The sequence below is a fragment of the Natator depressus genome, chromosome 5 (genome assembly GCF_965152275.1).
Source record: "Natator depressus isolate rNatDep1 chromosome 5, rNatDep2.hap1, whole genome shotgun sequence".
In the NCBI taxonomy this organism is placed as follows: domain Eukaryota; kingdom Metazoa; phylum Chordata; order Testudines; family Cheloniidae; genus Natator; species Natator depressus.
The window spans coordinates 82,136,955-82,164,109 of NC_134238.1; the positions used below are offsets into that span (position 1 = coordinate 82,136,955).

The 27,155-nt window shown below is 42.0% G+C and overlaps 1 protein-coding gene across 1 annotated transcript in view; it reads left to right on the forward strand.

Annotated features, from left to right (window-relative positions):
- Positions 1–21,216, forward strand: part of ROR2 (receptor tyrosine kinase like orphan receptor 2) — a 253,722-nt gene extending 232,506 nt beyond the window's left edge. Inside the window, exons 5-9 of the mRNA XM_074954047.1 lie at positions 1,461–1,588; positions 13,172–13,486; positions 14,743–14,988; positions 16,867–17,069; positions 18,237–21,216. Of these exons, the coding sequence (XP_074810148.1) occupies positions 1,461–1,588; positions 13,172–13,486; positions 14,743–14,988; positions 16,867–17,069; positions 18,237–19,679 (2,335 nt within the window). The 3' untranslated portion in view covers positions 19,680–21,216. The remainder of the gene's footprint in view (positions 1–1,460; positions 1,589–13,171; positions 13,487–14,742; positions 14,989–16,866; positions 17,070–18,236) is intronic.
- The last annotated feature ends 5,939 nt before the right edge of the window (positions 21,217–27,155 follow it).

Consider the following 27,155-nt stretch of genomic DNA (forward strand, 5'->3'; position numbering starts at 1 on the left):
TTTCTGGGCCGAGGGCCACATCTGGGTGGGGAAATTGTATGCAGGGCCAGGGCAGGGGGTTGGGGTGCGGGAGGGAGTGCGGGGTGCGGTGTGCAGGAACGGGCTCAGCGCAAGGGATTGGGGAAGAGGAGGGGTGTGAGGTGTATGAGGGGGCTCAGGGAAGGAGGTTGGGATTCTGGAGAGGTGCAGAGTGCAGGAGGGAACTCAGGGCAGGGGATTGGGGTGTGACAGGGGCTCAGGGCAGAGAGTTGGGGTGCAGGAGGGGTGTGGGTGTGGCAGGGGGCTCAGGGCCGGGGGTTGGGGGCAGGGGGCAGGAGGGGTGCGAGCTCCGGCCTGGCACTGCTTACCTAAAGCAGCTCTCAGGTGGCAGCAGTGCACACCGGGGCCAGGGCAGGCTCCGCTGCTCCGGGAAGCGGCCGGCACCACGTCCCTGCGCAGCCCCGGGGGACGGGGGGGGACAGGGCTCCGCGGGCTGCCCTTGCCACCCCTCCAGGTACCTCCCCCAAAGCTCCCATTGGCTGTAGTTCCCGGTTCCCAGCCAATGGGAGCTGCGGCAGGTGGTGCCTGGAGGCAAGGGCAACGCACGGAGCCCTCTGCCTTCCCCTCCAGGGCCCCACGGACATGGTGCCAGCCGCTTCTGAGAGCGGCGCAGGGCCTGCAGCACCACGGGGGGGAAATCCCGCAGTCTGGATCCAAGGCCCTGAGGTGCCGGGGCTGGATCCAGCCCGCGGGCCATAGTTTGCCCACCCCTGGCTTAGCGGCTTCAACCAGGTCAGAGCTCCATTATGTTAGGCACTTGGCAAATATGTAATAAATGGCAGTCTATAATAAGATGACCCCTCCTGTGGGAGACCACAGCGTGACAGGTTTGCTTCTCTCCATTTCCCCTTTATTCACCCATGCAAAGGAGTGTCTGTCTCAAGAATCTAAACAAGGGGAGTAGAAAAGAAGTTAACACCTAATTACTTTTCATTCTGTTTATCCAACTCTTGGTTCAGAATTATGCCGTATTTTAAATGAATCTTGGGCAAGTCCTATTTTGCTATTTGCTTAAGGAAATAAAGAATTGTAGAAGGAGGTGGGAGACGAGAGCCAACTGCTTGCCTAATTGTATTCAATGCAGTCAGATGCCAGAAATACATGAGGATGTGTAACATGATCTATATTACTGTTTCAGTTTAACAGCTTTTTAATAGGTTCATATGTCAAATCCCATTACCATTAGCCTATGATTTAGAGATTATTCTTGGTTTTACCTTCTTTCTTGAATTAGATGTTTGCAGTGGTGCCCCCATAAATACTTCCAAAGTGGTGTGAAGGTAGGCATAGGGGAGACAGTAGCACCTGGAGTATTGAGGAGTTTCAGATTTAAGTCATTTTAAGAGTATATTCCTTAAAAATTCATTGGGGACAGCTGGACATCTGCAGATGCACTTACAGAATCCCCTTGTCTTTTGCAGAGAAGATTACCATGAAGACGGGTTCTGTCAGCCTTACAGGGGAATTGCATGTGCACGAATCATTGGAAACAGGACCATTTACGTGGACTCCCTCCAGATGCAAGGAGAAATTGAAAACCGAATTACTGGTAGGATTATATGCCTCTAGTGGGACAATAATCATTTGTTCCAGTATCCAGTTCAAGTGCCAACATTACTAGTTTTATTACCACATAGACTTATCAATAAGTTACCCTTATAGTGAGGTTTGAATAAGCAATCCCCTTTCTCTCTCTTGTATTCGAAAAACATTGTTTTACAGGCCAAAAATCTGCTATCATGTTAAAAACATTTTTCACCTTAAGTGAAGTGTCAAAGGGTTGACTCTTTAACAGCTTGTAATTTATATTGGTGTGTTTTACATGATAGATTCAAATGGAAGTACATTTTTAAAAGTCCAAGTGCATTGTAGTGTAATGAAAAACTGTTGTGGTGACTTTGTCCTTAGGCTTCCTCCCTTTTTCTGCAAAATCCCAGGAGAGTTCTGATTTAACATTGATCCATATAAACGAAGTAATGACCTTTCCATGCTCTACTCCTGCTAATTCTTTCTGTGAACACCATTTTGATACACGCTCAGAAACATTTGGTGTTCAAAAGTTTAATTATTTTTCCGGCACAGTAGATGAACATTCAGTTTCTTCACAGAACCACTCCAGAGTGATCAGTGATATTAGCAGCAGCTGATTCTAATGCCCCTCTGCTAGAGCAGTCAGATAAATCCATACACCTCTAAGGAGCAAAGCAAACCAAACATGATCCTATTTATTACCATTTAGCTCACCATCATCACTGTATATTTGAACTCTTAAGAAAAGGATTAACATGTTTGCTGCAGTGAGGTTTTCCAGAAAATGTAGCTACTTTTTGATCAAGTTAAATTTGTTCCCATATATATGTGGCCTTCCACATGCTGATTGAGTAATATTGGTGTTTGTGGGGGTTGTGTGTTTGGTATGCAGGCCTGGGGTTCGAATTATGTTTTTTGTGGAGTTGATGTCAGTTAGTAAAGTTTGATACAGCACTTACACCCAGATCCTGCGAATAGATCTGTGCAGGCATTAGCCCTGTGCCTGCCCAGAGTGCCACTGATTTCCATGTGGCCATGTGCAGGAACAGGGATCCACCATGCAGAGGCAACTACAGGACTGGGGCCTTAGTGCATATATAGGTGGTAATGAGAAGGTATGACCAAATAGTATTTTAAAAGTATCTGAATTTTGAGAGATGTTTACCAAATGCCTTGCGGACTAATTGCTATAGATTTTGCAATGTGCTCAGTTGTTGTGGAGATTCTTAAATGTAACCCTTCAGTGTATATTGAAAGCCTTTAAGCAAATATCTTCGTATTTGGGGGGTTGAGCTTGTTAGCTGTTTCTCAACTAATAAGCAATCTCTTTTTTTAAAAAAACAAACCCAAACCTCTCCATTTGTACTTGCATAGAGGTATATACTGTATAGTGAAGACTGTGGCTCTTTGTGAATGGGTAGTAGGGACACCTACTGTCCAAAGCTAAAACTGACAGTTAAAATGTCATGTAGGTATGGGTTTTGTTCTGGGCCTGAAGAGTAAAATTTACCTATGGTGGTCTGACATTTTGTGGTGGTGTGAAGTATTCAGTTCAGTGTTGCCAACTCTTGTAATTTAAACAAAAGCCAGCTGATATTTGGTATTTTTAATTAAAATCTTATCTCCTAAAGTCATGTGATATCTGAGAATCTCAGCTTTCATTTAAAAAAAACTTTCCAGCCTTTATGGCTCTGGAGAAAAGCTTGTAAACATGACCTCTAGAGACTCAAAAAGTCAGAAGGCAAATAAACAGAGACCCAAATTTATTATTTTTATGATTTTAAGCCAATCTCATGATTATTGGAGATCTGACTCATGATTTTTGAATGCTCAGGATTAGCAATATTGTTGTATCATTTAACACTGAAAAATCAGTGTTTGTTTTTTCACTGAAGTAAACAATATGGTCTTTGCAGTCATTTTTACTTCACTGAAGAATAAAATACTCTTGTTCAGGGACTAAAGAGCAAATTTTACCTGTGGTAGCCTGACATTTTGTGGTGGTGTGAAGTATTCAGTTATGCACAGTGTTGCCAACTCTTGCAATTTAAAGAAAAGCCAGCTGATGTGCTGTGGTTTTTGTTTGTTTGTTTAATTTACCCTTCTTGACAGTTGCCATTTTCTTCACCTTTCTTTGGGTTTCTCTAGCTAAACAACCTCAGTCCTCAAGAACTCCAAACTTCCTTTGTGCGTGCTGTGGTTTTTGTTTGTTTGTTTAATTTACTCTTCTTGACAGTTGCCATTTTCTTCACCTTTCTTTGGGTTTCTCTAGCTAAACAACCTCAGCCCTCAAGAACTCCAAACTTCCTTTGTGCATGTTGATTCACATGCATTCTGGCTCATTCTTTTTAGGTGACAAATCTGAGGAACTGTCCCAGATTGAGGTGTCAACAGAGGATCTTTGGGAACAAATTAATACATTAAACAGTAATAAGTCCTCAGGACCAGATGATATTTGCCCAAGAGTTCTGAAGGAACTCAAATACCAAACTGCAGAACTACTAACTGTGGTATGTAAGTGTGATGATGGAGTGGTGTGCTGTACCCCCGTCTCTTCCATGAACACAGTGTTCTGAGACGTTCTTGCTTGTAAACTCCATCATGTATTTTATTTACAGAGTTTTAATCCTTCCACCAAAACACATCAGTGTTTCCACACTTTTACACTGTAGCTCAACTTTCTAACCCCTTCTCCAAAAGGAGGGGATGGAGCATAAGGCGTCTCTACTTAGAGGATTCCATTTGTCAGGTTATCCTAGCTTTCTGTTTCTCTCCTTCTCTTCCCTTTGAGCCTTTGAGCCTTCTTCCTGTGCCCTTTTATACATCTTCCCTGTTAATCAGCTCACTAGTGCCAATCTAGCCTGGTAACCAGGTACACACCACTGTCCAATTAAGTCTTCCCCAGGGAAACCTAATTAGTCCTAATAGTGACTAGAGTGATTGCTCAAGTGCTAGCCCTCAGTACTCTGTCACATACCTCCTCCCCTTTCCCAACAGAAGGGAGTTTACCTGTTCTGTTCATTCCCTGTGAAGCAGCTCACATTGGCCACTATCAGAAGACGGGATACTGGACTAGATGGACCTTTGGTCTGACCCAGTATGGCTGTTCTTATGTTCTTAGGAGTTTCTTCCCTCATACTCTTCTTCCTTTACAGGAGGATCTATCAGGCTTCTGCCCCTTCTAGTCCTCATGTTGTTCATTTTGGGTCCTATTATAGGGTCCATCCATTCTCCACCCACAAAAATTGCATTGGGTGGATGGGGGTTGTCCTCATAATTATGTCTCTGCCCACATGTCATCACACCAAGGGCAGCCTGCTGAGCTGTTCTCCCTGCCTGTGCCCTCTTTGTTGTTGATGGCGTCCTAAGTTCCATGTAAACTGCACGGCCATGCAGCAGCCTATTAAGCAACGCACAGGTGCTCAGGGAACCTGCCTGGCTGGGACCTATGGGGGAAGGGCACCCCTCCCCAGGCCCCAGCCCAGCCCCTAACCTGCCATGGCTGGGGGAGGAGCGGCCCAGCTTCGGCCCGGACCTGCTGCGGCCGGAGCACCCTTCTCCCGGCCTCAACTCAGCCCCCAGACCTGCCGCAGCCAGGGGATGGGCAGCCCAAACCCAGGCCCGGCCCTGCCAGGGGAGGGGCGCCTATTCCGCAGCCCCAGCCCCAGCCCCGGAGCTATCGTGGCAAGGAGAGGCACCTCTCCCGCCAAGCCCAGGTGCTGCTGCGGGGAGTCCTCTCTCCCCACTGTAGTCCCGAAGCAGCCTGTACCCCAAACCCTTCATCCCTGGCCCCAACCCAGAGCCTGCACCCCCAGCCAGAGCCCTCTCCCCCTGCACCCCAACCCTCTACCCCAGCCCAGAGCCCCTCATCCCCACCCCCACCCCAGATCCACACCCCAACCCTCTGCCCCAACCCTGAGCTCCCTCCCACACTCCAAACCCTTTGGCCCCACCCCCACGTCAGTGAAGGGACTTCTCTGTCCGCGGCTTATAATTTCATTTATTTCCTCTACGTTTTTTTTCTTGCTCTGAAGGTTGTATTTCCTCCCTCCTGGGCCTCTGTGCCCACTACAAGGGAGTGGGGCAATCCATCCACTACCTCTATATGTTTCCACCTTCATGTCCCCTTGACTTCCAGGGACACCTGTGCCATGGGGCAGAATTTCATGTCCCCATGTACACATTCAGTTTTGACCCTACCTCCAGTATCCTCTGTGGTTTCATTAACTCCCACCTTATTAGCGAAAGGAATGAAGCCATGTCCACTAGATCCATTTGGCGCCTCCTCCCTATCTTGGTACCTCCTTCTTACCATTACTAAGATGGTAGGTACAGTACTTTCTTTTTTCTTCCCTGCCTGGGGGTCTCGCCCTACCCACAAAACCATGAAAGCCCACAGTCCATGTATATGTCTGTCATGTCCACATTGGAAATACACTGTGGCCCAAGCCCCTGCCAGAGTTTCGTCGGGCTCCTTCTTCGTCTTCTTGGGGCCCTTTCCAGCTGTAGGTGTCCCAGTCCTCCTCCTCCTCCTCCTCCCCAGATCTAGTTCCATAACCCACCGACTTATTCTGGGAATGTCCACCTCTGCAAACTCCTCTGTAAAATTAACTGGTTGATGCACCTAACCCATACTCTGGTATTGTCAGGGCGACTCTGAAGAAACTGTTCCAGAATCAGAGCCCATAATCTCTCCTGCCTCCCGCTCCAGTTTGGGTATCAGGCCTTAACCAATGAGTGGCCCAGTCTGTTAATTTCTGTGCAAATGCACAGGGCTGTAACCCCCTAGTCCATCTTGTGGGTCTCAATTTCTGGCAGTATTTTTCTGTGGACACACCTACCTGGTTCAGGGGGCTCCCTTAACCACGGCAAAGTCTCTACTGAGAGCCATATACGCAAACTGTACTTCCCTGGTTAAACAGGGTGGCTGCTGAAGGGCCCACATTGTTCTGTCCCAACTGGCTCCTATGTCCACTTTTTCTAAAGTAAGCAAAACTACATCAGGGTAACCTGCAGGTCCCATCTTCCAGAGTCCTGTGCTCGGTTTCCCATCGCAGGACTCACCAAACTTTACAAGAGTTGCTGCTGAACCTGAGCTTGCTCCCTTATAAATTCCTGAAGGCTCTTTCACTGCTCAGCTTACCAGGCAGGCCAGGACTGTTTCCTTTCTTGTGGGGTTGGAAAGTCAGGACGGTCTTCTGCATATCTCTTTGTGGCTCCGCCACCATTGCAGTGTTCCCTCCATCACCCAGACTGCCAGATCTCTACACCAGCTTCTCTGTTAAGTTCTCCATTCTCATGGATACAAGCTAATCCTGGACAAGCCCAGGATTGTTGTGACAGGGCAGCGTGCGATACCTTTGCCTCTTTTGCAAACTCAGACTGCCCTGAGACCTTAGTGCTTGTAAGCACCAACTTGTAGTTTATTTATGGTGTTTTAATCCCTCCACCAATACATGTCAGTTTGTCCACACTTTTACACTGTATCTCAGCTTCAACCCCTTCTCCAAAAGGGGTAGGTGGTGAGGGGCAAGGTGTCTCTAATCAGAGGACTCCCTTTGTCAGGCTCTCCTAGCTTTCAGTTTGTCTCCTTCTCTTCCCCCTGAGTACTTTCTCTAGGGGAATCTTGTTAGGAGGCTTATTCCTTCACCCGCTCACTTCCCTGGTCCTTCTCGCATGAACAGAGAGCAACAATACCCGAAGTCTGTAATTAGTAGGGCTATCAAGCGATTAAAATTAATCTTGATTAATCGCACTATTAAACAATAATAGAATACCATTTATTTAAATATTTTTGGATGTTTTCTACATTTTTAAATATATGGCTTTCAATTACAACACAGAATACAAAGTGTACAGTGCTCACTTTATATTTATATATGTGCATTGTAAAAAACAAAATAGTATTATTCAATTCACCAATTCAAGTACTTTAGTGCAATCTCTTTATCATGAAAGTTGAACTTACAAATGTAGAATTATGTAGATAAAAACCTGCATTCAAAAATAAAATGTAATATTTTAGAGTCTACTAGTCCACTCAGTCCTACTTCTTGTTCAGCCAATTGCTCAGACAAACAAGTTTGCATACATTTACAAGAGATAATGCTGCCCACTTCTTGTTAACAATGTCCCTGAAAGTGAGAACAGGCGTTCTCATAGTACTGTCATTGCCTGCATCACAAGATATTTGTGTCAGATGCGCTAAAGACTCATATGTCCCTTCATGCTTCAGCCACCATTCCATAGGATATGCATCCATGCTAATGATGGGTTCTGCTCGATAACAATCCAAGGCAGTGCAGACCAATGCATGTTCATTTTCATTATTTGAGTCAGATTCCACCAGTAGAAGGTTGGTTTTCTTTTTTGGTGGTTCGGATTCTGTAGTTTCCGCATTGGAGCGTTGCTCTTTTCAGACATCTGAAAGCATGCTCCACACCTTGTCGGTCTTAGATTTTGGAAAGCACTTCAGATTCTTAAACCTTGGGTCGAGTGCTGTAGCTCTCTTCAGAAATCTCACATTGGTACCTTCTTTGCGTTTTCTCAGATCTACAGTGAAAGTGTTCTTAAAATGAACAAGATGTGCTGGGTCATCATCCAAGACTGCTGTAACATGTAACATGCTGTAATATGGCAGAATGCAGGTAAAACAGAGCAGGGGGCATACAACTCTCCCACAAGGAGTTCAGTCACAAATTTAATTAACGCATTATTTTTTTTAACAAATGTCATCAGCATGGAAGCACGTCCTCTGGAATGGTGGCCGAAGCATGTAGGGGCATACGAATGTCTGGCATATCTCGCATGTAAATACATTGCAATACTGGCTACAAAAGTACCATGCGAATGCCTGTTCTCACTTACGGGTGACACTGTAAATAAGAAGAGGGCAGCATTATCTCCTGTAAACGTAAACAAACTTGTTTGTCTCAGCGATTGGCTGAACTAGAAGTAGGACTGTAGGCTCTCAAGTGGACTTGTAGGCTCTGAAGTTTTACACTGTTTGAGTGCAGTTATATAACAAAAAGAAATCTACATTTGTAAGTTGCACTTTCATGACAAAGACATTACACTACAGTACTTGTATGAGGTGCAACTATAGTAAAGAACAGAATTATCAGACATATATAGAAACACAATATGTTGGGGAAGAGCTTTTGTAAAGGGAAATTATGCCTCACCAATCTATTCGAATTCTTTGGCGTGGGGGTCTGCAAGTATGTGGACAAGGGTGTTACAGTCGATACCGTGCACTTGAACTTTCAGAAAGCCTTTGACAAGATCCCTAACCAAAGTCTCTTAAGCAAAGTAGGCAGTCATGGGATAAGAGGGAAAGACCTCTCCTGGATCACTAAATAGTTAAAAGATAGGTAACAAAGAGTAGGAATAAACGGTCAGTTTCACAATGGAGAGGGGTGGCCCACCAGGGATCTGTACTGGGACCAGTGCTGTTCAACATATTTTCATAAATTATCTGGAAAAGAGGGTAAACAGTGAGGTGGCAAAATTTGCTGATCATATAAAATTACTCCAAATAGTTAAGTCCAAAGCTGACTGTGAAGAGTCACAATGCGGTCTCACTAAACTGGGTGACTGGGCAAAAAAAGGCTGATAAAAATTCAGTGTTGATAAATGCAAAGTAATGCACATTGGAAAACATAATGCCAATTATACATACAAAATTATGGGGGTTTAAATTAGCTGTTACCACTCAAGAAAGAGGTCTTGGAGTCGTCTTAGATAATTTTCTGCAAACAGCCGCTCAATATGCAGCAACAGCCAAAAAAGTTAACAATGTTAGGAACCATTTGGAAAAGGATAGATAATCAGATCGAAAATATCATAACGTCACAATGGTATGCCCGCACCTTGAATACTGCATGCAGTTCTGGTTGCCCATCATTTCAGAAAGATATATTAGAATTGGAAAAAGTACAGAGAAGGGCAACAGAAATGATTTGGGGTTTGGGCCAGCTTCTTTTTGAGGTGAGATTGAAAAGACTGGGGCTGCTCATTGTAGAAAAGAGAGACAATTAACGGGGGGATATACCATATATCCTCATTCATAAGCCGAATTTTTTTAGTAAAAAAGGGAAGCACCAGAGAAGGGAGTTGGCTTATGAATGGGTATAGAGAGGAAGAGATGGGACACAGCTCCTCCCCACAACAGAAGGTGCAAGGAGAGCCAGCAGAGCCAGAAGGGAAGAGGCGGGGCCAGAGTCTCTCCGCTTCTGGCCATGCTGCTCTCCCCCCAGCCTCCGAAGCAGCTGCAGCTCTGGGGCTGGTAGGCTGCAGCCAGGCTGCTCGGCCCCGCCCACCAGAGCAGGCTGTGGCCGTGCCGCCCGGCCCAGCCCGCTGGAACACGCTGCGGCCACGCCGCCCGGTCTGGCCCGCTGGAGCAGCTCCGGTCAGGCCAGAGACATCCTCCCCTGGCCCTCCCCAGATAAGGTGGGAAGGGATGAAATGGGGAGAGTGTGGGGGTCCCAGGCTAGGGGTGGGGTCATGTGGGGGGTGGCCACAGGGATTACTCCCCCCCGCAAAAAATTTCCCCATCAGTCTCTGTCCTGGCTCATCAGGGTAAGCAGCTGGCGCGCCGGGACACTTTGTTTAATTAGGCTTACCTCCGTGCCTGCGGATGCTTGAGGTAAACAAACCATCTCAACCCACCAGCAGCTTATCCTGATGGCCCAGGAGCCAAAGTTTGCTGACCGCTGAATTATAGGGTCATCTTATGAATGGGTCATAAAAATTTTCCATTTTTACATATCCATTTTGGGGGGGGGGGTCGGCTTATGATCGAATATATATGGTAATAGTCTATAAAGTTATGAATGGTGTGCAGAAAGTGAATAGGGAAGTGTTATTTACCTCTTCACATAACACAAGAACTGGGGATGGCCCGATGACATTAATAGGCAGCTGGTTGAAAATAAACGTAAGAAAGTACTTCACACAACACATAGTCAAGCCGTGGAACTCGTTTCCAGAGGATGTTGTGAAGGCCAAAAGTATAACTAAGTTCAAAGAAGAATTAGATAAGTATACCTGGTGAATAAGGGAAGCAAGCTAGAGGCTAGGGGATATGAGGATGGCTTCTAGGGAGACTTTGGGGGAGTAGGCAGATTGAGAAACATGAAGGGTTGAGTGGGTCTTTGGGGAGATGAGGGTTTATCAGGGATGTGCAGGGGATAGATCAGTGGTTTTCAAACTTTTTTTTCCTGGCGACCCAGTTGAAGAAAATTGTTGATGCCCGTGACCCAATGGAGCTGGGGATGAGGGGTTTGGGGTGTGGGAGGGGGCTCCGGGCAGGGGGCTGGAATGCGGGAGGGGGCCAGGGCTCTGGGCTGGGGGTGCGGGTTCTGGGGTGGGGCCAGGAATGAGGGGTTTGGGGTACAGGAGGGGGCTCAGGGTTTGGGGGGGCCTCAGGGCTGGGGCAGGGGACTGGGGTGTGAGCTTACCTTGGGTGGCTCCCGGTTAGCGGCGCAGCAGGAATGCTAAGGGAGGCTTCCTGGCACTGTGGGCCCTGCTGCGCCCCGGAAGTGGCCAGCAGCAGGTCCAGCTCCTAGGTGGAGGCGTGCGGCTCTCGTCCACAGGCACCGTGCCCTCCTCCCCCCAGCTCCCATTGGCTGGTTCCTGGCCAATGGGAGTGCAGAGCCAGTGCTCGGGGAGGGGGCAGCACTTGGAGTCTTGAGGCCCCCCGCCTAGGAGCTGTACCTGCTGCTGGCCGCTTCCGGGGCGCAGCACGGAGCCAGGACAGGTAGGAACTAACCTGCCTTAGCCGGGCAGCACCACTGATGGGACTTTTAACGGCCCAGTCAGCAGTGCTGACCAGAGCTGCCGTGACCCCACTGCCTTACATTCTGCGACCCACAGTTTGCAAACCACTAAGATAGAGGGAAGAGCCTTTTTGTGCAGTAGGCCAGGAGTGGAGGGGCACCAGTGTCTCTGTGCCAAGGCATTAGGCCTTGAAGGTTGCCCCAGTGCACCAAGGCAGCAGTGCTGATAAGAAAGTCCTTCAAGAGCCAAGGTCCCTGTGCAGATACTCTGCTCCACAGCACTGCTGCCTTGGCTCTCTGGTGCACCAGTAAGAACATGCCTCCCTCACGTTTCTGATGTTCCTGCACATCTGTGAGGCATACTTCAGCCCCTGCTGTCTCCACCCCCAATCCTGTTCTCTTCAAGCACCCAACAATACCAAGTCCTCATCAGAATACACCTATCACTCATGTATGCAGATCTGAAGTCTGTAATACCTACATAAAAATTACTACCAAATGTAGTTGTTTGCAGTATTTTAGCTGTGTTCATCCCAGGATATTAAAGAGACAAGGTGACTAAGGTAATACCTGTTGTTGAAGTTGGTGCAGTAAAAGATATTACTTCTCCCACCTTGTCTGTACCAAATTTCGAACAGTCACTAACAATTAGATCACCCATTCACATTGACATTTTCTCCTAAACTTTACAGAGAAGCATATCTTACAGCTGTTTTGCCGTCTGAAAACAATACCTCACTTACTTGCACTTACTCCAATACAAAGACGCTTACAGAACTACTTACAATAGAACTGATGAAAGCCTATGTTAATAATCAAAGCACCTGAATTTATAACCAGTAAACAGGGCTCAAGCTGAAGCAGCAGCACGTTGTCTGTTCAGGAAGAGATATGTTGGCATAATTGGTGGAAGGATGGTAGTGAAGCTGAGGAGAGGACCTAATGAGTGGATCATAGACGGGCCATTGAATGATTTAACACCTTATTTCCTTGCTTTTTATGGTTTGCGTTGGTGGAATAAGTGGTCTAACAACCCTAACTCAAAGTTAATTTTTTTCGTGTGGGAATATTACTATATTTAGGGCTTGATTCATCCCTCGGATACATGATGCACATCATTATTTATCTCTCCTTCTTTAAAACGTTAAAGAAAACTCCCAGATAAATGGCCGTGTGTAGGCGTTCAGTGCCTATGGGGAGGATCAAGTCCTTAGTGAGTTGTGACACTTGTCTTAATAGGACTGGGGCTTTGGGATTATCAATATGCCTTTTATCTCAGCACCTGCTATCAGGCTTCTCATTGTAAAATATCATCAAATGTTAATAGAGTCCTTCCTTTTGTCTGGCAAGGATTGAAAATAAAGGTTGCCTGGCTTATTGATGAAAATGTCTGGAGAAAGCATGAGGCTTAGTGATCTAAACTCAGGTTTGACCTAACTAGAAACCTTGACACTACAGATTCAAGTCCTGATAGGGTTGGCTCAGTCCTTCTAAGACAAATAAATTAAGCATCATACAGTTTACTCTATAAGGGTGTCTTGAATCACACCATCGAAACTGAGGTCCTGTGCACTCTGCATGGACGTTAAAGATACAACAGCATTTGGGTTTGCCCCATTAAGTCTAGCCAATATTTCCTTTCCACTATTCTGTGCATTATTTGTCGGCCTAGCTTCCACACTCCACCTCATTGATACTGCACGAAGATAGGCTTTGAGATCCTTCAAGACACAGGGTGCTGTGTTAACGTAAAAACTATTTTATTTGTTTTGTTTAGTTTATTATGTACTAGTGCTCATCCAGTAATTTTTGCTTATTTCCAGCCGCATTTACCATGATTGGCACGTCTACCCATTTATCTGATCAGTGCTCGCAGTTTGCCATTCCATCATTCTGCCACTTTGTGTTTCCACTGTGTGATGAGCGCTCTCGGACCCCCAAGCCAAGGGAGCTGTGTCGGGATGAATGTGAAGTTCTGGAGAATGACCTCTGTAGGCAGGAATATAACATTGCTAGGTCCAATCCCCTCATCCTGATGCAACTACAACTGCCCAAGTGTGAGGACCTGCCACTGCCTGACACTCTGGAGGCTGCCAACTGCATAAGAATTGGGATCCCTGTAGAACGGCTCAACAGATGTAAGGTTTAATGTTTCAAGCTTTGAGCTTTTTTATTTCTCTTGTCACTGACAAGATTATAAAATGAGATGGTCTACAGTGACTCTAGCTACATAAACTCATTGTCATACTGAATGTTTTCATAAGGAGATCTGATTGCCTTTCATAATGCATAATACTGATCATAACCTGCACTGTTGCGAAATATAGAGCTAGATGGGAAGCTTAGAGGAATTGAGTGATCATGAAAGCTGCTGAATTGACAACTCTGGAAGATAAAGGCCTGTATCCACACAAGAAGTACACCAGAAACAAGTGAAAGCTTCCCCACGCCACTGTCAGTGTATCACAACTCTGTTCTGTAGGATCCCTGTGTAGTAAGAGTGCAGTTCACTCACCTGTCCTGTTCAGTCCTTGGCCTCTTGGCTGAGACTCCGTATCCGTCTATGTGTAGGTTTTGTCTGAATTTCAATAATCTTTAAGTAGGTCACAAAAACTTCACTTGAAATGGCTGTTAAGAAACTATACATTTTAGGATAATTAACTTTCGTTCTTTTAATATGGACTATTAATCCTGCAAATCAAGCTGGGAGTGTAATTCTCCTTGCTATACTGGATGCATACATCTGTGGGTGTTTTATTAGCATCCAAGGGTTAGATTCATTGTTGTTGTTATACTGCTATTTTTTTCTACCTACTCCATTCCCCTATAACTGATCGCCATACCCACATGCTCAGCTACATTAGACTAACATGACTATACGTAGATAGCTGGCAAGATTCATAGTCTGCTAAGCTTACTCTGAATTCCCATCCTTTCAGTACCTCCTCCTCTTCTAGCAATCAGCAGAGTTGAGCAGCAGGGGCAGTTTTGTAGAGCTGGTCAGGGTCAATTAGGATGAAATATAACCATTTGAGTTGCAATGCAGAGGTACTTAGGAGCTGATTAGTTCCAGGTAGCTGAGAAGCAGAATCAGCCAAAGAGGTGTGTTTGTGGGGGAAGAGGGATTAAAAATCAGCCAGGGAGTTGGAAAAGATACCAGCCAGAGGGAATGGAGAAAACAAAAGCAACTGGGATCAGGGGAAAGAGAATAACCAAGCAAGGGAAGGAGTCAGCCAATCAAATCTGGCTCCAGGGGCTAATATCAAGCATAATTTCCCATGCTTCTTAGAGTTCATGGCACTCCCTCTAATGGGTGAAGTTCTACATGTGAGAACAGCAGTAATAAAGTGTTCTCTTCATTTATTTTAATTTTATGTGAAATCCCTTGTTACAGATCACCAGTGTTACAATGGCTCTGGAGCTGATTATAGAGGGACCATTAGTGTCACCAAATCAGGCCACAATTGTCAGCATTGGAATTCCCAGCATCCTCATAACCATGATCTGACAAGCACACAGTTTCCAGAGCTAGGAGGTGGACATGCATATTGCCGAAATCCTGGAAGTCAGATGGATGGTCCCTGGTGTTTTACACAGAATAAAAACGTACGCATGGAACTGTGTGAAGTACCGTCTTGTAGTATGTATTCTCTTTTATTTCCCCTTTACTACTGTCCTAAAGCTTTTATGGTTTTAAATATTGCTAATTGTTAGAGTATCACTCATTGAGAAATTTACAATTCTAATGTTTTCATTGGTTGTAGTGTGGCACCATTGTTTCTTGTTACACATTTGTAATGTTGTTTTCAGACCAAAGTTTGTTGCCTGGAACTCTGTACTGCCTATTTATTGTATTTCTGGAGCAAAAAACAGAGACAATAATTAACGATATTACATACATTTAATATATCGTATTTCCATATACAGTTTAGTTTCTGATTTGGTTAATATAGTTGGTGTTGCTCTGAATATAGGCTAAGAAATAATTTGGTTTTATGTAACGCTATTCAGCATTATCTTACTGTTTCTATCTAAGGCATCTTAGTTTGGAGAACATCAATTCTCAGTCTGGCCTTGAGGTGGATGGCAATCTATATACTAAGCCAAGAAACCAACAAAAGTCGGCTTTACCCAACTTTGGCATTGGAAAAAGGAGATGATAATTCACACATCCTGTAGAGGGAGATAAAGCATTATACTTGGTTATAGGAAACAAAATCAAAAGCATAGAATCAAAGGCACCATGCAGATCATGATTTTAAAATAAATCTTGTAGACTAAATACCTAGTAGTGAAAATGCTCATGAATCAGTATTGCATTAGTATTAACAAGAAGCCATCCTAGTTAACCCAACGGAGTCCTGCCCTATAGTGACACTTTAGTACAGTCCCTTTAGCTTCAATGCATTAGCATAGAATTCATTCTAGAGCCATTACTGGTAGTTTGAGTGCCAAAGGTGAACTCAGTACTGTGCAGAACAAGGAAAAAGGCACGATCCCTGCTGCGATAAGTGTGAAGTATAAGCCTCACAAACGTTGCTTCATTAGAGACAGGCAGTACTTAAAATTAAAACTGTAAAATGTAAAATTTCTGGTTTACCTCACTTCATTACTTGATTTGACTTAAAAAGAAAAAATCTATATTACATGATGATGTGTTATGAAGACTTTATTCATATGAGTTTGGGAGGGAAGCACTCACAAATGGCATAGTCACAAATTTCATAAGGCATCCCATATGAGTGCCAATAAAACCTTTTGTATCATAGCATGCTGTCCTGTACTCTGTATATGCCACACATTTTACAGAAAAATATTTTAGAAATGCTTTAGAGAGCCTTTTTTAAATATATTGACACTATTTTTTATCCGTGTCTGCCTGAGAAATAAGACTACCTTGATACCAAAAAGTTCAATGGTATCTAAATAATTTGGAGGTGGGGAGAGATTTCACATTTTGTGGGCCAACACAGTAGTGTTGGCAGAGTTAAAGTAGTGGGCAAAGTGCTGATGAAAGGGTTAAAGTTGGATGATAAGGACTGTTTGTCAAATGGCTCTGCAGTTTATCACATTGAGATCACCCGTGCGTGCATACCTACATGTATAATGATGAAGACTAATCACTGTACTTCATCCAGTAAGCAAGTTAATGCAATTTCACAACAGTCTGTATTCTGCAGTTTCTGTACTGGGAAAGTTCAATAATAGTGTTTCAGATGTAAAATAAACTATAAATTAAATGGATCCAATGCTTTCGTTGCGTATCCTTGAACCCACTAGTTGCCATGTCCATTCAACATTTATTCTCAGGAATATTTGACGGAAAATTAGTTTGTGGCTGATGGAATTAAAAGCCTGTACTTAGAATGTAACTTCTGTTTTAAAATCATGTGATTTGCTTCTTTTGTTTAAAGATTAGTCTCAATATTCACACGAGTTTTTTTTAAAGTTACTTTGCTTTTGAATACTTTAAAAAAACATCATCACCTGAAAACAATAAATATTTAAATCCCAACAGGTCCACGTGACAACAGCAAAATGGGGATCCTCTACATTCTGGTTCCTAGCATAGCCATCCCTTTGGTTATTGCCTGCCTTTTCTTCTTGGTCTGCGTGTGTAGGAACAAACAAAAGGCATCTGCTGCTACACCCCAACGTCGCCAGTTGATGGCATCTCCTAGCCAGGACATGGAAATGCCACTTATTAATCAGCACAAACAGGTATTTTCTGCAGACTTTTTAAAGGCCAAGATTGTGAAAAATGTCGTGGTTTTGAATGCCTCACATTTTGGCCAAATTGAGGCATCTGTAAAAGGCCTGATTTTCAGAGTGTTTACAAAGCACCCAACTTATGAAAATCAGGCCCTTTGTGGTATCTCCCAAAATTGAGCACCCAAATCCACAGTCAATACAGCTTTCAATACAAAAATATTTCTGTGTAGTTTGTATCTGTGTGTGTAACTGCCACTCCTAGTCATTCTTTGCTTTGTCTTCTTACTTCAGTGACTAGAAATCTTGATATCTATGATTCATTCTTAATTTTGCCCCAGTAATGGCTTGTAGTTTTGCTTGTTTTCAGCAGTACATGCAACAATTTTCCTTCCAAATTACTCTACTTTGGTTTCCAATATGCTGAAGTCCTCATTGGACCGGGGGAGGAGGATATGGAAGAGTCTATGTACAATATTCTTCTAAGCCTGGGTACCTCAGAAGACAGTACAATCAAAATGACTTTTTAAATTTTTGATAAACATCTATTTTTTAACTTCCAGAATATGAATGATTTTCTGGCTAATTAAAAGGTCTCCATGTTAGAATTCAGTTCAGATCTAAAGTAGATTTTTTTTTTAGCCTAGTATTTACTAAATGTTAGTTCAAAAAGACAATACACAATTTGGTACAGTTGGCAACACCTGTTCAGGAAACTGTCAGCTGAAAGAATGGACATTGCCAGTTGAACCAAACTGTGTATTAATTTTGTGAATCCATTAAGGAATGAGGTTTAATGGCAGAGCTGTATGGGGAGTATACACCGGGTCTGATTGCCTTTGGTTAAACAAGTACTCCCTTGTTTCTAAAGCTGCCAATTTTACCCAGAATTGATAATCTTTTCAACTTGCAGAAATATGGTGCTCTTTTATATTTATCAATTGAAATAATCATGCTCACCTTCCAACACAATTAAATTTGGACTTCTGATAATAGTATCATCCATTTCAGGGTTATGAGTAAAATTAAGATCTAGTTGAACATACAACAATGATATAAACGGAAAATAAACTTTGACAAAACCGTTATCCTGTGGTAGCATGTAACCATTAGTTTTGTCTTTAATAGAGAATTGTAGTGTTATAAAATACTATGAATGACCTTGATTTTTTTTTCCAGACTAAACTTAAAGAGATCAATCTGTCTACTGTGAGGTTTATGGAAGAGCTAGGGGAAGAGAGGTTTGGAAAAGTCTACAAGGGGCATCTGTTTGGTACAACGCCCGGTGAACAGACACAAGCTATTGCCATCAAAACACTCAAAGACAAAGCAGAATTGGCTCTTCGGGAAGAATTCAAACATGAAGCAATGATGAGATCACGTTTACAGCACCCAAATATTGTCTGCTTGCTGGGAATAGTGACAAAAGAACAGCCCATCAGCATGATTTTTAGTTATTGTTCCCACAGTGATCTCCATGAGTTTTTAGTTATGAGATCTCCCCATTCTGATGTTGGCAGCACTGATGATGACAAGACAGTAAAATCAGCTCTGGAACCAGCAGATTTTTTTCACATTGTGACTCAGGTAGCTGCGGGAATGGAATACCTCTCAAGTCATCATATCGTTCACAAGGACTTAGCCACCAGAAATATATTGGTATTTGATAAGCTTAATGTGAAAATATCTGATTTAGGCCTTTTCAGGGAAGTTTACTCTGCTGATTACTTTAAACTCATGGGAAATTCCCTTCTTCCTATCCGATGGATGTCCCCTGAGGCTATCATGTACGGCAAATTTTCTGTTGATTCAGATATTTGGTCCTATGGAGTTGTGCTGTGGGAAATTTTCAGCTATGGCCTGCAGCCTTACTGTGGTTATTCTAACCAGGATGTCATTGAAATGATAAGGAATCGACAGGTTTTGCCATGTCCAGACGACTGCCCCACATGGATATACACTTTGATGTTGGAATGTTGGAATGAATTCCCCAACAGAAGACCAAGATTTAAAGATATTCACAATAGACTAAGAACATGGGGAAACATTTCTAATTACAACAGCTCAGCACAAACCTCTGGGGCCAGCAACACCACACAAACAAGTTCTCTCAGCACAAGCCCTGTTAGTAATATCAGCAATGCTAGGTACGTTGGACCAAAGCAGAAAACTCAAGCTTTCCCTCAACCACAGTTCATACAAATGAAAGGGCAGATCAGACCAATGGTCCCACCTCCTCAGCTCTACATTCCTGTCAATGGTTATCAACCGATGCCAGCGTATGGCGCCTACTTGCCAAATTTTTACCCTGTCCAAATCCCAATGCAAATGGCTCCACAGCAAATGCCTCCACAGATGATTCCAAAACCAGGCTCCCATCACAGTGGGAGTGGTTCTACCAGCACTGGCTATGTAACAACAGCACCCTCCAATGCGTCTGTGGCCGACAGGGCTGCTCTGCTCTCAGAGGGTACAGATGATACACATAATGGAGCAGAAGATATAGCCCAAAAACCTGTCCAGGAAGAGGAGGAGGAGGAGGGTTCTGTACCAGAAACAGAATTACTAGGGGATAATGACACTCTCCAGATGGATGAAGCGGAGATTCAATCCGAAGCCTAATGAAATTGGACTCACTACTAAGAGAAAGTTTCACATCACTTCAGTGCAGCTGAAGACTGTAGTCCCTTTGACTTAAGATCAGTCGTTTTGATCTGACTTTTTAGCCACAACTGACCAAACTTAAAAATAAAATCAAATAAAATTCAGCAGTAATGATATACCAAGTTTATTGATCATTGCAAAAATCTGATGGCAACAAACATGATGGTATAGAATTGCTGTTTCTAATTTTTTTGACTACCGTTCTTGAGAGAGGCTGCTTTACTATAATGTACTGTTGCTGTGCAACATATTGCGGAGTAGCATTGCACATCATGTATATCATGATCTGTGATTGTAATTTTAGTGAATTATTCTTAAGTCAATAACAGAAAAAGGAATCAAACTACAGTAGCACGCAGGATTGCTCTGAGTGTGAAGAAGTGCCCTGGATGTGATGGACAGCTTAGCATATAGTATTTATCTCTTTGATATAATGGACAAGAGATTGTATGTTTGTTTTTTAAATCTGAAAAAAACAAGTTAAGAATATCGTTCCATGTTTGTATTACAATAGGCAGAAAATTAGGGAAACGGGACATAACGTGAGAAAAGAGAGAATGTCTTTCTTACATTACTCCCAGGGACTATGGCAGAAACTTCCAGTGAGATCAGTTGATTTCCTCTGTGAATGAGTTCCTTCACTGCTGCATATTTTTAGCAGCAAGTAGCCTTAATACATTGTTAACCAAAAGCAGACACATTGGAGGCCGTGCACTAACTTAACAATCCAACTTCTGTTGCATGTTGGTTGTCAAGTACAGAAAAGGGCTTAAGATACATATTTCTACATTTTAAAACTTTTTGCAGGGTTATGAACTCACCTGATTTGAGTGAGGATAGTGCTAGATTGCATGTAAAACCTTGTTAGTTTCCTGCCTTTTTAGTTAAAATGGATTTTTGAATTTTAGAAGACCAAAATAAGCAGTATTGTACAGAATGCTGTTTTTGTGCTTCTTGCAAGATGAATCATGTACAGATCTTTAAATGTAATTTATGTTTTATTACATTTTATATACCTTTTTCATTTAAGTATTTTGAACTTTGAAGAAAAGGCTTTATAATTTAATCGTTTACATTATCCACTTGGGATGCAGTTTTATTGTATTTTTTTGGTTCATTTTGTAAAATATATAAGCAGGTCTATACATTTCATGACTGTTTCTGTAATACACACACGCACTGTAGTATTGTAATAGCCTACACACAGTATAGTCATAAATTGTAAATCCAACACGGAATATCCAATAAAGAGATGCAAAACGTTGGATTAAGGTATCTTTACAGTCCTACAGAAGTTATTTTTGTTACAACACTTTGTGAAATGAAGTACACTGTAGAAGTGGAAATGGCCAAAGTTCCTCATGGTTACAGCTTTTTTTGAACTACTACTATACTCAATTTGGATCTACTTACAAGGTGTGCATCATTGTAACCTACAGCCTATGTCACTGCTTTACTGGTTTCTAGCTTTTCACCTGGACTTGGAAATGCACTGGTAGGAAAACAATGAAAAAGCTCTACTGCTTTTGTTCATGTAAGGTGGCTTTGGATGCTATTAATAAAACATTATAAATATTTTGGAATTACTACTTTTGTCTTTTTTTAAATTATTTTGGCTTTGATATGTAACAGCATATTCCGCTTGTCATCTTCTCTTTTGCTTACTTTTTTATTTACTGACAAAGAATTAGAGGCAAGGCTGGTCAAGTGATGTCCAAAATTCCCCAGTAAGAGCAATCAAATATTAATCACTGATGCACAATGGAACCAGTTCTGAACAATACATCCTAAAGTTTACTACAGTTAATACAATCCAACATCTTCACAATTTTTGGTTTTATAAACTCTCCTAATCTGCATCCTCACTCCTCATAAATTTAGCGTATCAGTGCAATCAGAAAAAAAGTCAAGCATTTTATGATTTGTTTTCTCCTTATGTGAAGCCTAAATCATCTCTCAACCCAACTGATGGTGGAAGAGGGGAAGTGTAAGGGAACTCTTTAGGCATTTGTTTCCCCATTTATCCCATTTGTGCTCTGCTAATTGCCAGGCCTTTGAGTATTCTAAACATTGTAAAATCAGGTGAGACATGGAAAAATATAAATACTTCAATTATCTGAATTTCAAAATGCTGCTCTGAACTAAAGGATGCATATAAAATCAAAGTTCACGTTACATAGTGGTGGGATGTTGCTTCTAGTTTTTCCAACTATTTTAGTTGCTTTTACTGCAGAGCAGAAGAAAGGCAGTAGTACAAAATATACCCGTGGGCTTTTCAGAAACCATGATAATCATAAACAAACTAGGGAAATGTGGTCTAGATGAAGATACTATAAAGTGGGGGTCCTCCACTTGTTGAAAAACTGTTTCTAAGGTCAGTTTTGGATCCCGTAATATTCAATATTTTTATTATTAACTTGGGTAGTGGAATGGAGAGCATGCTTATAAAATTTGCAGCTAACACCAAGCAGGAAGGGGTTCCATGCACTTTGGAGAATACGATTAGAGTTCAAAATTACCTTGACAAATTGGAGCATTGGTCTGAAATCACCATGATAAAATTCAATAAAGACAAGTGCAAAGTACTGCACTTAGGAAGGAAAATCAAAAGCACAACTACAAAATGGAAGTAACTGGCTAAGTGCTAGTACTGCTGAAAAAGATCTGGGGGCTATAGTGGGTCACAAATTGAATACAACAACAATGTGATGCAGTTGCAAAAAGCTAATATCACTCTAGTGTAGTACGAGGAGTGTAGTATGTAAGACATGGGAGGTCATTGTCTGGCTTTAGTTGGCATTGGTGAGGCCTCAGCTGTAGTACTGTGTCCAATTACAGATGCCAGTCTTGAGGAAAGATGTGGACAAATTGGGGAGAGTGCAGAGGAGACCAACAAAATGATAAAAGGTCTAGAAAACCTGAGTTATGAAGAAAGGTTAAAAAAACTGGGCATGTTTAGTCTTGAAAAAAGAAGATGGAAGGGAAACTTACAAGTCTTCAACTATGTTAAGAGCTGTTATAAAGAGGACTGTGATCAGTTGTTCTCCATGTCCCGTCTCCAGTGGACAAGAAGTAATGTGTAATCTGCAGCAAGGTAGATTTAGGTTAGATATTAGGAAAAGCTTTCTAACTATAAGGGTAGTTAAACTCTGGAATAGGCTTCCAAGGGAGGTTGTGGAATCCCTGTCATTGGAAGTTTTTAAGAACAGGTTAGACAAACACCTGTCAGGGATGGTTGAGGTTTACTTGGTCCTGCCTCAGCATAGGGGGCTGGACATGATAATCTCTCAAGGTCCCTTCCCGCCCTTCTGTGACTTTGATACATCTATAAGAGGTAAGACTTTCCCAGCCAATGAATTCAGTGCCTCAGTTCATGTGGATTTAAAACAGTCCCTCAAAAGTCACTCTGCCATACCACTCCAAGAGCATTGTAGGCTCTTACTTATGTGGGGAAAAGCTAATCTGAAAGCAGAGATACAATTTCATAAATAACACAAATTTATAAATACAGATGTATCCTATTTTTCTGAGCTTTGAGAGGAAGTTTCATTCTTTAGGCATCACTTAAATCACACTGTTTAATATTTGACACTAATAATTGGCATAAAGCCTGACCCACAATTCTAAGTGATCACATGCACACCCCTCCATAAGAACATTTGTACTGAGCTTCCTGGATCTGCCAGGGTTGGGCGTCAGGGGAGGCCCATCCATGTAGGTCAACTAGGCGGTCGCCTAGGGTGCCAAGTTAAATGGGGCACCAATTTTGAGGGGGAAAAAGAAAAAAAAAAAAAGAAAAAGATGGAGAAAAATACAAATAAAATAACTAAGATGTTATTTCAATTCCTGTGCATGTACGGAGGGAATATGAATTGTAATTCATTTCTCTATATTTCTGAGAATTTATTAATATGTCATCTTTTATTTACTGCAAATATAAATAGTATTTTAGTGATTTTTTTTTTCAGTTTGCGACGTAGGGTCAAGATGACCCACTTCACAGTTTTGATGAGCAATAACTCAGCCACAATGAGAAACATCCACCAGCAACAAGAGCTGCAATGCTAGTGACACCTAACTCGAATATACATCAAGGTCGCATAGCTGGAAATTCATGTAGAGCGGAGATATCATGAGTTGATAGATGTCAAACGGTCATTTTAACACACGTCGCAGGTAGATGGTTAAGAATTGAACGAGTACTGTGGAAAATTGTTTCTTGGTGCCAAAGAATAAAGAATAACGTCTTTCAGCATTATAAATCCAAAATGTGAGTATCTTTAAGCGTTATTAAACCGTAGCGTTATTATCAGACTATATAATTATGAACTTTCTTTGTTATAACTGATTCAAATGTAATAAATAAGGTCCATAAAAGAAAAGTTACAGCATTAACGCTTAACAGACTACAAAAGCGATGACATCACACTCCAAGCGGGTAACCGTGAGGAAGGGGATTACTTTCCAAACAACCAGTGTCAGGTTATAACGTCAAAAAAAGTCATTTTGTTTCCGTGTAAAAGCTGTAAGTAACTGTTTTAATAAGTACGTTAGTGTATGTTACTAATCATTGAACCTTTAAGAAGTGAAAAGACATGTTGGGATGGCTGCAATGTGGTTTAAATCACCAACTATCCTTAACGCTATAATGCTTGCAGTCGGGAGCACAGTACATAACAATATTCAAATGCCCCATGGCACAAAGAGGAAAAAGAAAACCCTCAGGAGCTGAGTATCGTCAGTGAAAGGCTGAGAAGGAAAAGGACCAAGCAAAACAGCAGGGATCCTTCCTGTAATATCTTTGCTTTAATCCAAATAAAGATGGGAGCAGTTCACAGCATCCAGATGAAGGAATTTTACTTGGAGAGGAGGTTAGCTCACACTCGCATGGAAGCAGTTTGGAACATCAAGATGAAGGTATATTACTTCGAGATGAGGGTAGCTCACATCCACAAAAAAGCAACTTGGAAACTCAAGATGATGGAAAGTTACTTCTAGATGAAGGCAGCTCACAGCATCAGACTGATATGGAAGTGGAGAAAATGTATTCACCTTCAGAGACCCATGCAGAAATTGAAGTAAATGAAGTAGAAGGAAGAAAGGATGAGGAAGTTACAAACAAGTTACAGTATGGGGACCCAGCTTCATGGCTCAGATGTGATGACAGTGTGTGGCAAATTCTCGTGGAACATGGACCCGAACAAGTTCATGAATTTCCCTTCCCTAAGGATGGAAATAAAAGAAAATTCTCTGCTCAGCATTACAAGAGGAAACTCATTAATGGGGAAGAAATTCATTGAAACTGATTACAAATTCAGTGTCGAAGGACTCTGTGTTTTGCTTTTGCTGCAAGTTGTTTAGAAAATCAAGCAATTGGTACATCACTTACTGAAAATGGTTCGAAGAACTGGAAAAGCATATCTTCAATTCTCTCTTCACATGAAAGAAGTACAGAACATTTGGACTGTTGTCAAAATTGGAAAACTTGAATTAGAATTGAAAAAAGGAAAAACTATCGATGAAGAAAATGTACGTGTGACCAAGGAAAAAGAATATTGGCAATAAATATTAGAGCATCTGATTGCTTTAGTGAGAGTTCTCGATGGGCAAAATTTAGCATTCCGCGGCCATGGTAGAAACGAAAAATTATACACTCCAGGTAATGGAAACTTTTTAAAATTTGTTGAATACCTAGCTTTGTTTGATCTAGTCATGAAGGAGCATCTACTTAAAATAACTGATCATGAAACACAGGTTCATTACTTAGGAAAAAATATGCAGAATGAACTGATTCAAATCCTAGCAAATACCGTTAAAAAGAGAATTGTAGAATCTGCCCATTCTGCAAAATACTTTTCAATAATACTGGACTGTACACCAGATGTGAGTCAAGTTGAACAAATGGCGATGATCATTCGTTTTGTGGATATGGAAAAGTCTGCAGATGAAGATAATGTTGAAGTGTTTATAAAGGGACATTTTGGGGGGTTTCATACCATTGAAGGACACGACTGGAGCATTTATGACTGAAACTATTCTACAAGAGCTTGAAACAATGTCATTATCTGTTGAAAGCTCATGTGGCCAAGGCTATGATAATGGGAGTAATATGAAGAGTAAAGACAATAGTGTGCAAAGGAGAATGATGGAAATCCATCCTAGGGCCTTTTTGTTCCTTGCAGTGCACATTCTCTGAATTTGATTTTCAGTGATGCTGCCAGATGTTTGGAGGGAAGCAGTTTCTTTGACCTGGTGCAATGTGTTTATATGTTTTTCTCAAGCTCAACATGCTGTTGGGAGATTTTGACTCGCCATGTGAATTCTCTAACTGTGAAACCACTTAGTCAGACAAGATGGGAGAGTCACATTGATGCTTTGAAGCCTCTTCGCTATGAACTTGGAAACATTTATGATGCCCTAACTGAAATTTCTGATGATACTACCTTTACTGGATCATCTGGCAATACGGGACTTCAGATGCAGAAGCTCTTGCAAATGGCCTTTCCAAGTTCAAATTTGTGACTTCACTCATTTTGTGGTATAATATCCTTTTCAAGATTAACCTCACTAGTAAGCAGCTTCAGGAAAAGAACTTGAATGTACATTCTGCTATTCAAAAACTGCAGCAAACTAAAAATATTCTGGAGGAATTCAGAAGTGATGAAGGGTTCGAAAGAACTCTGGTAGATTATTTCAAGCTTGCTGAAGAAACAGACTTTTCGACAGAATTTGAACCAGAGCCAGTTCGCATTTGGCAAAAGAAACAGCAGTTTTCTTATGAAGGATGAGACACACCCATTCAGAACCCAAAACAAAGGTTCAAAGTTAATTTCTACTTTGCAGTCCTTGACACTGCTATTCACTCAGTTGATGAAAGATTTCAACAGATGCAGCAACTAGAGTCAGTATTTGGCTTTCTATATGAGATCCACAGCTTGCAAAAGAAAACAGCAAAACAGATGAGAGAATTTTATATAAAACTGGAGTCGGCATTGACTCATGAAAATTCAAAAGGCATTGATGCTACAGATTTGTGTAGTGAGCTTCAGGCTTTTTCAAGACAACTTAAGAAACATTCCACTCCTGAAGAAGTACTGAAGTTTGTTTGTGAAAATAAACTCAGACAGTTTTCCAAACATTTTTATAGCTCTACGCATTCTTTTCACTTTGCCAGTTTCTATAGCTAGTGGTGAACGTAGCTTCTCAAAGTTAAAATTGATAAAAATATATTTGCATTCAACAGCGATGCAAGAGACTTGTTGGACTTGCCGCTATGTCAATAGAGCATGAAATAGTTGGAAAACTGGATCTAAAAGAACTAGTGACTGAATTTTTTAAACTTAAAGCAAGAAAAGTCATGTTTTAAGAGCACAGAGTATTTTTTATTCAGAGTGTTTTGTAAACACAGGTTAAAGTTCATTTAAGAGTTTTCTT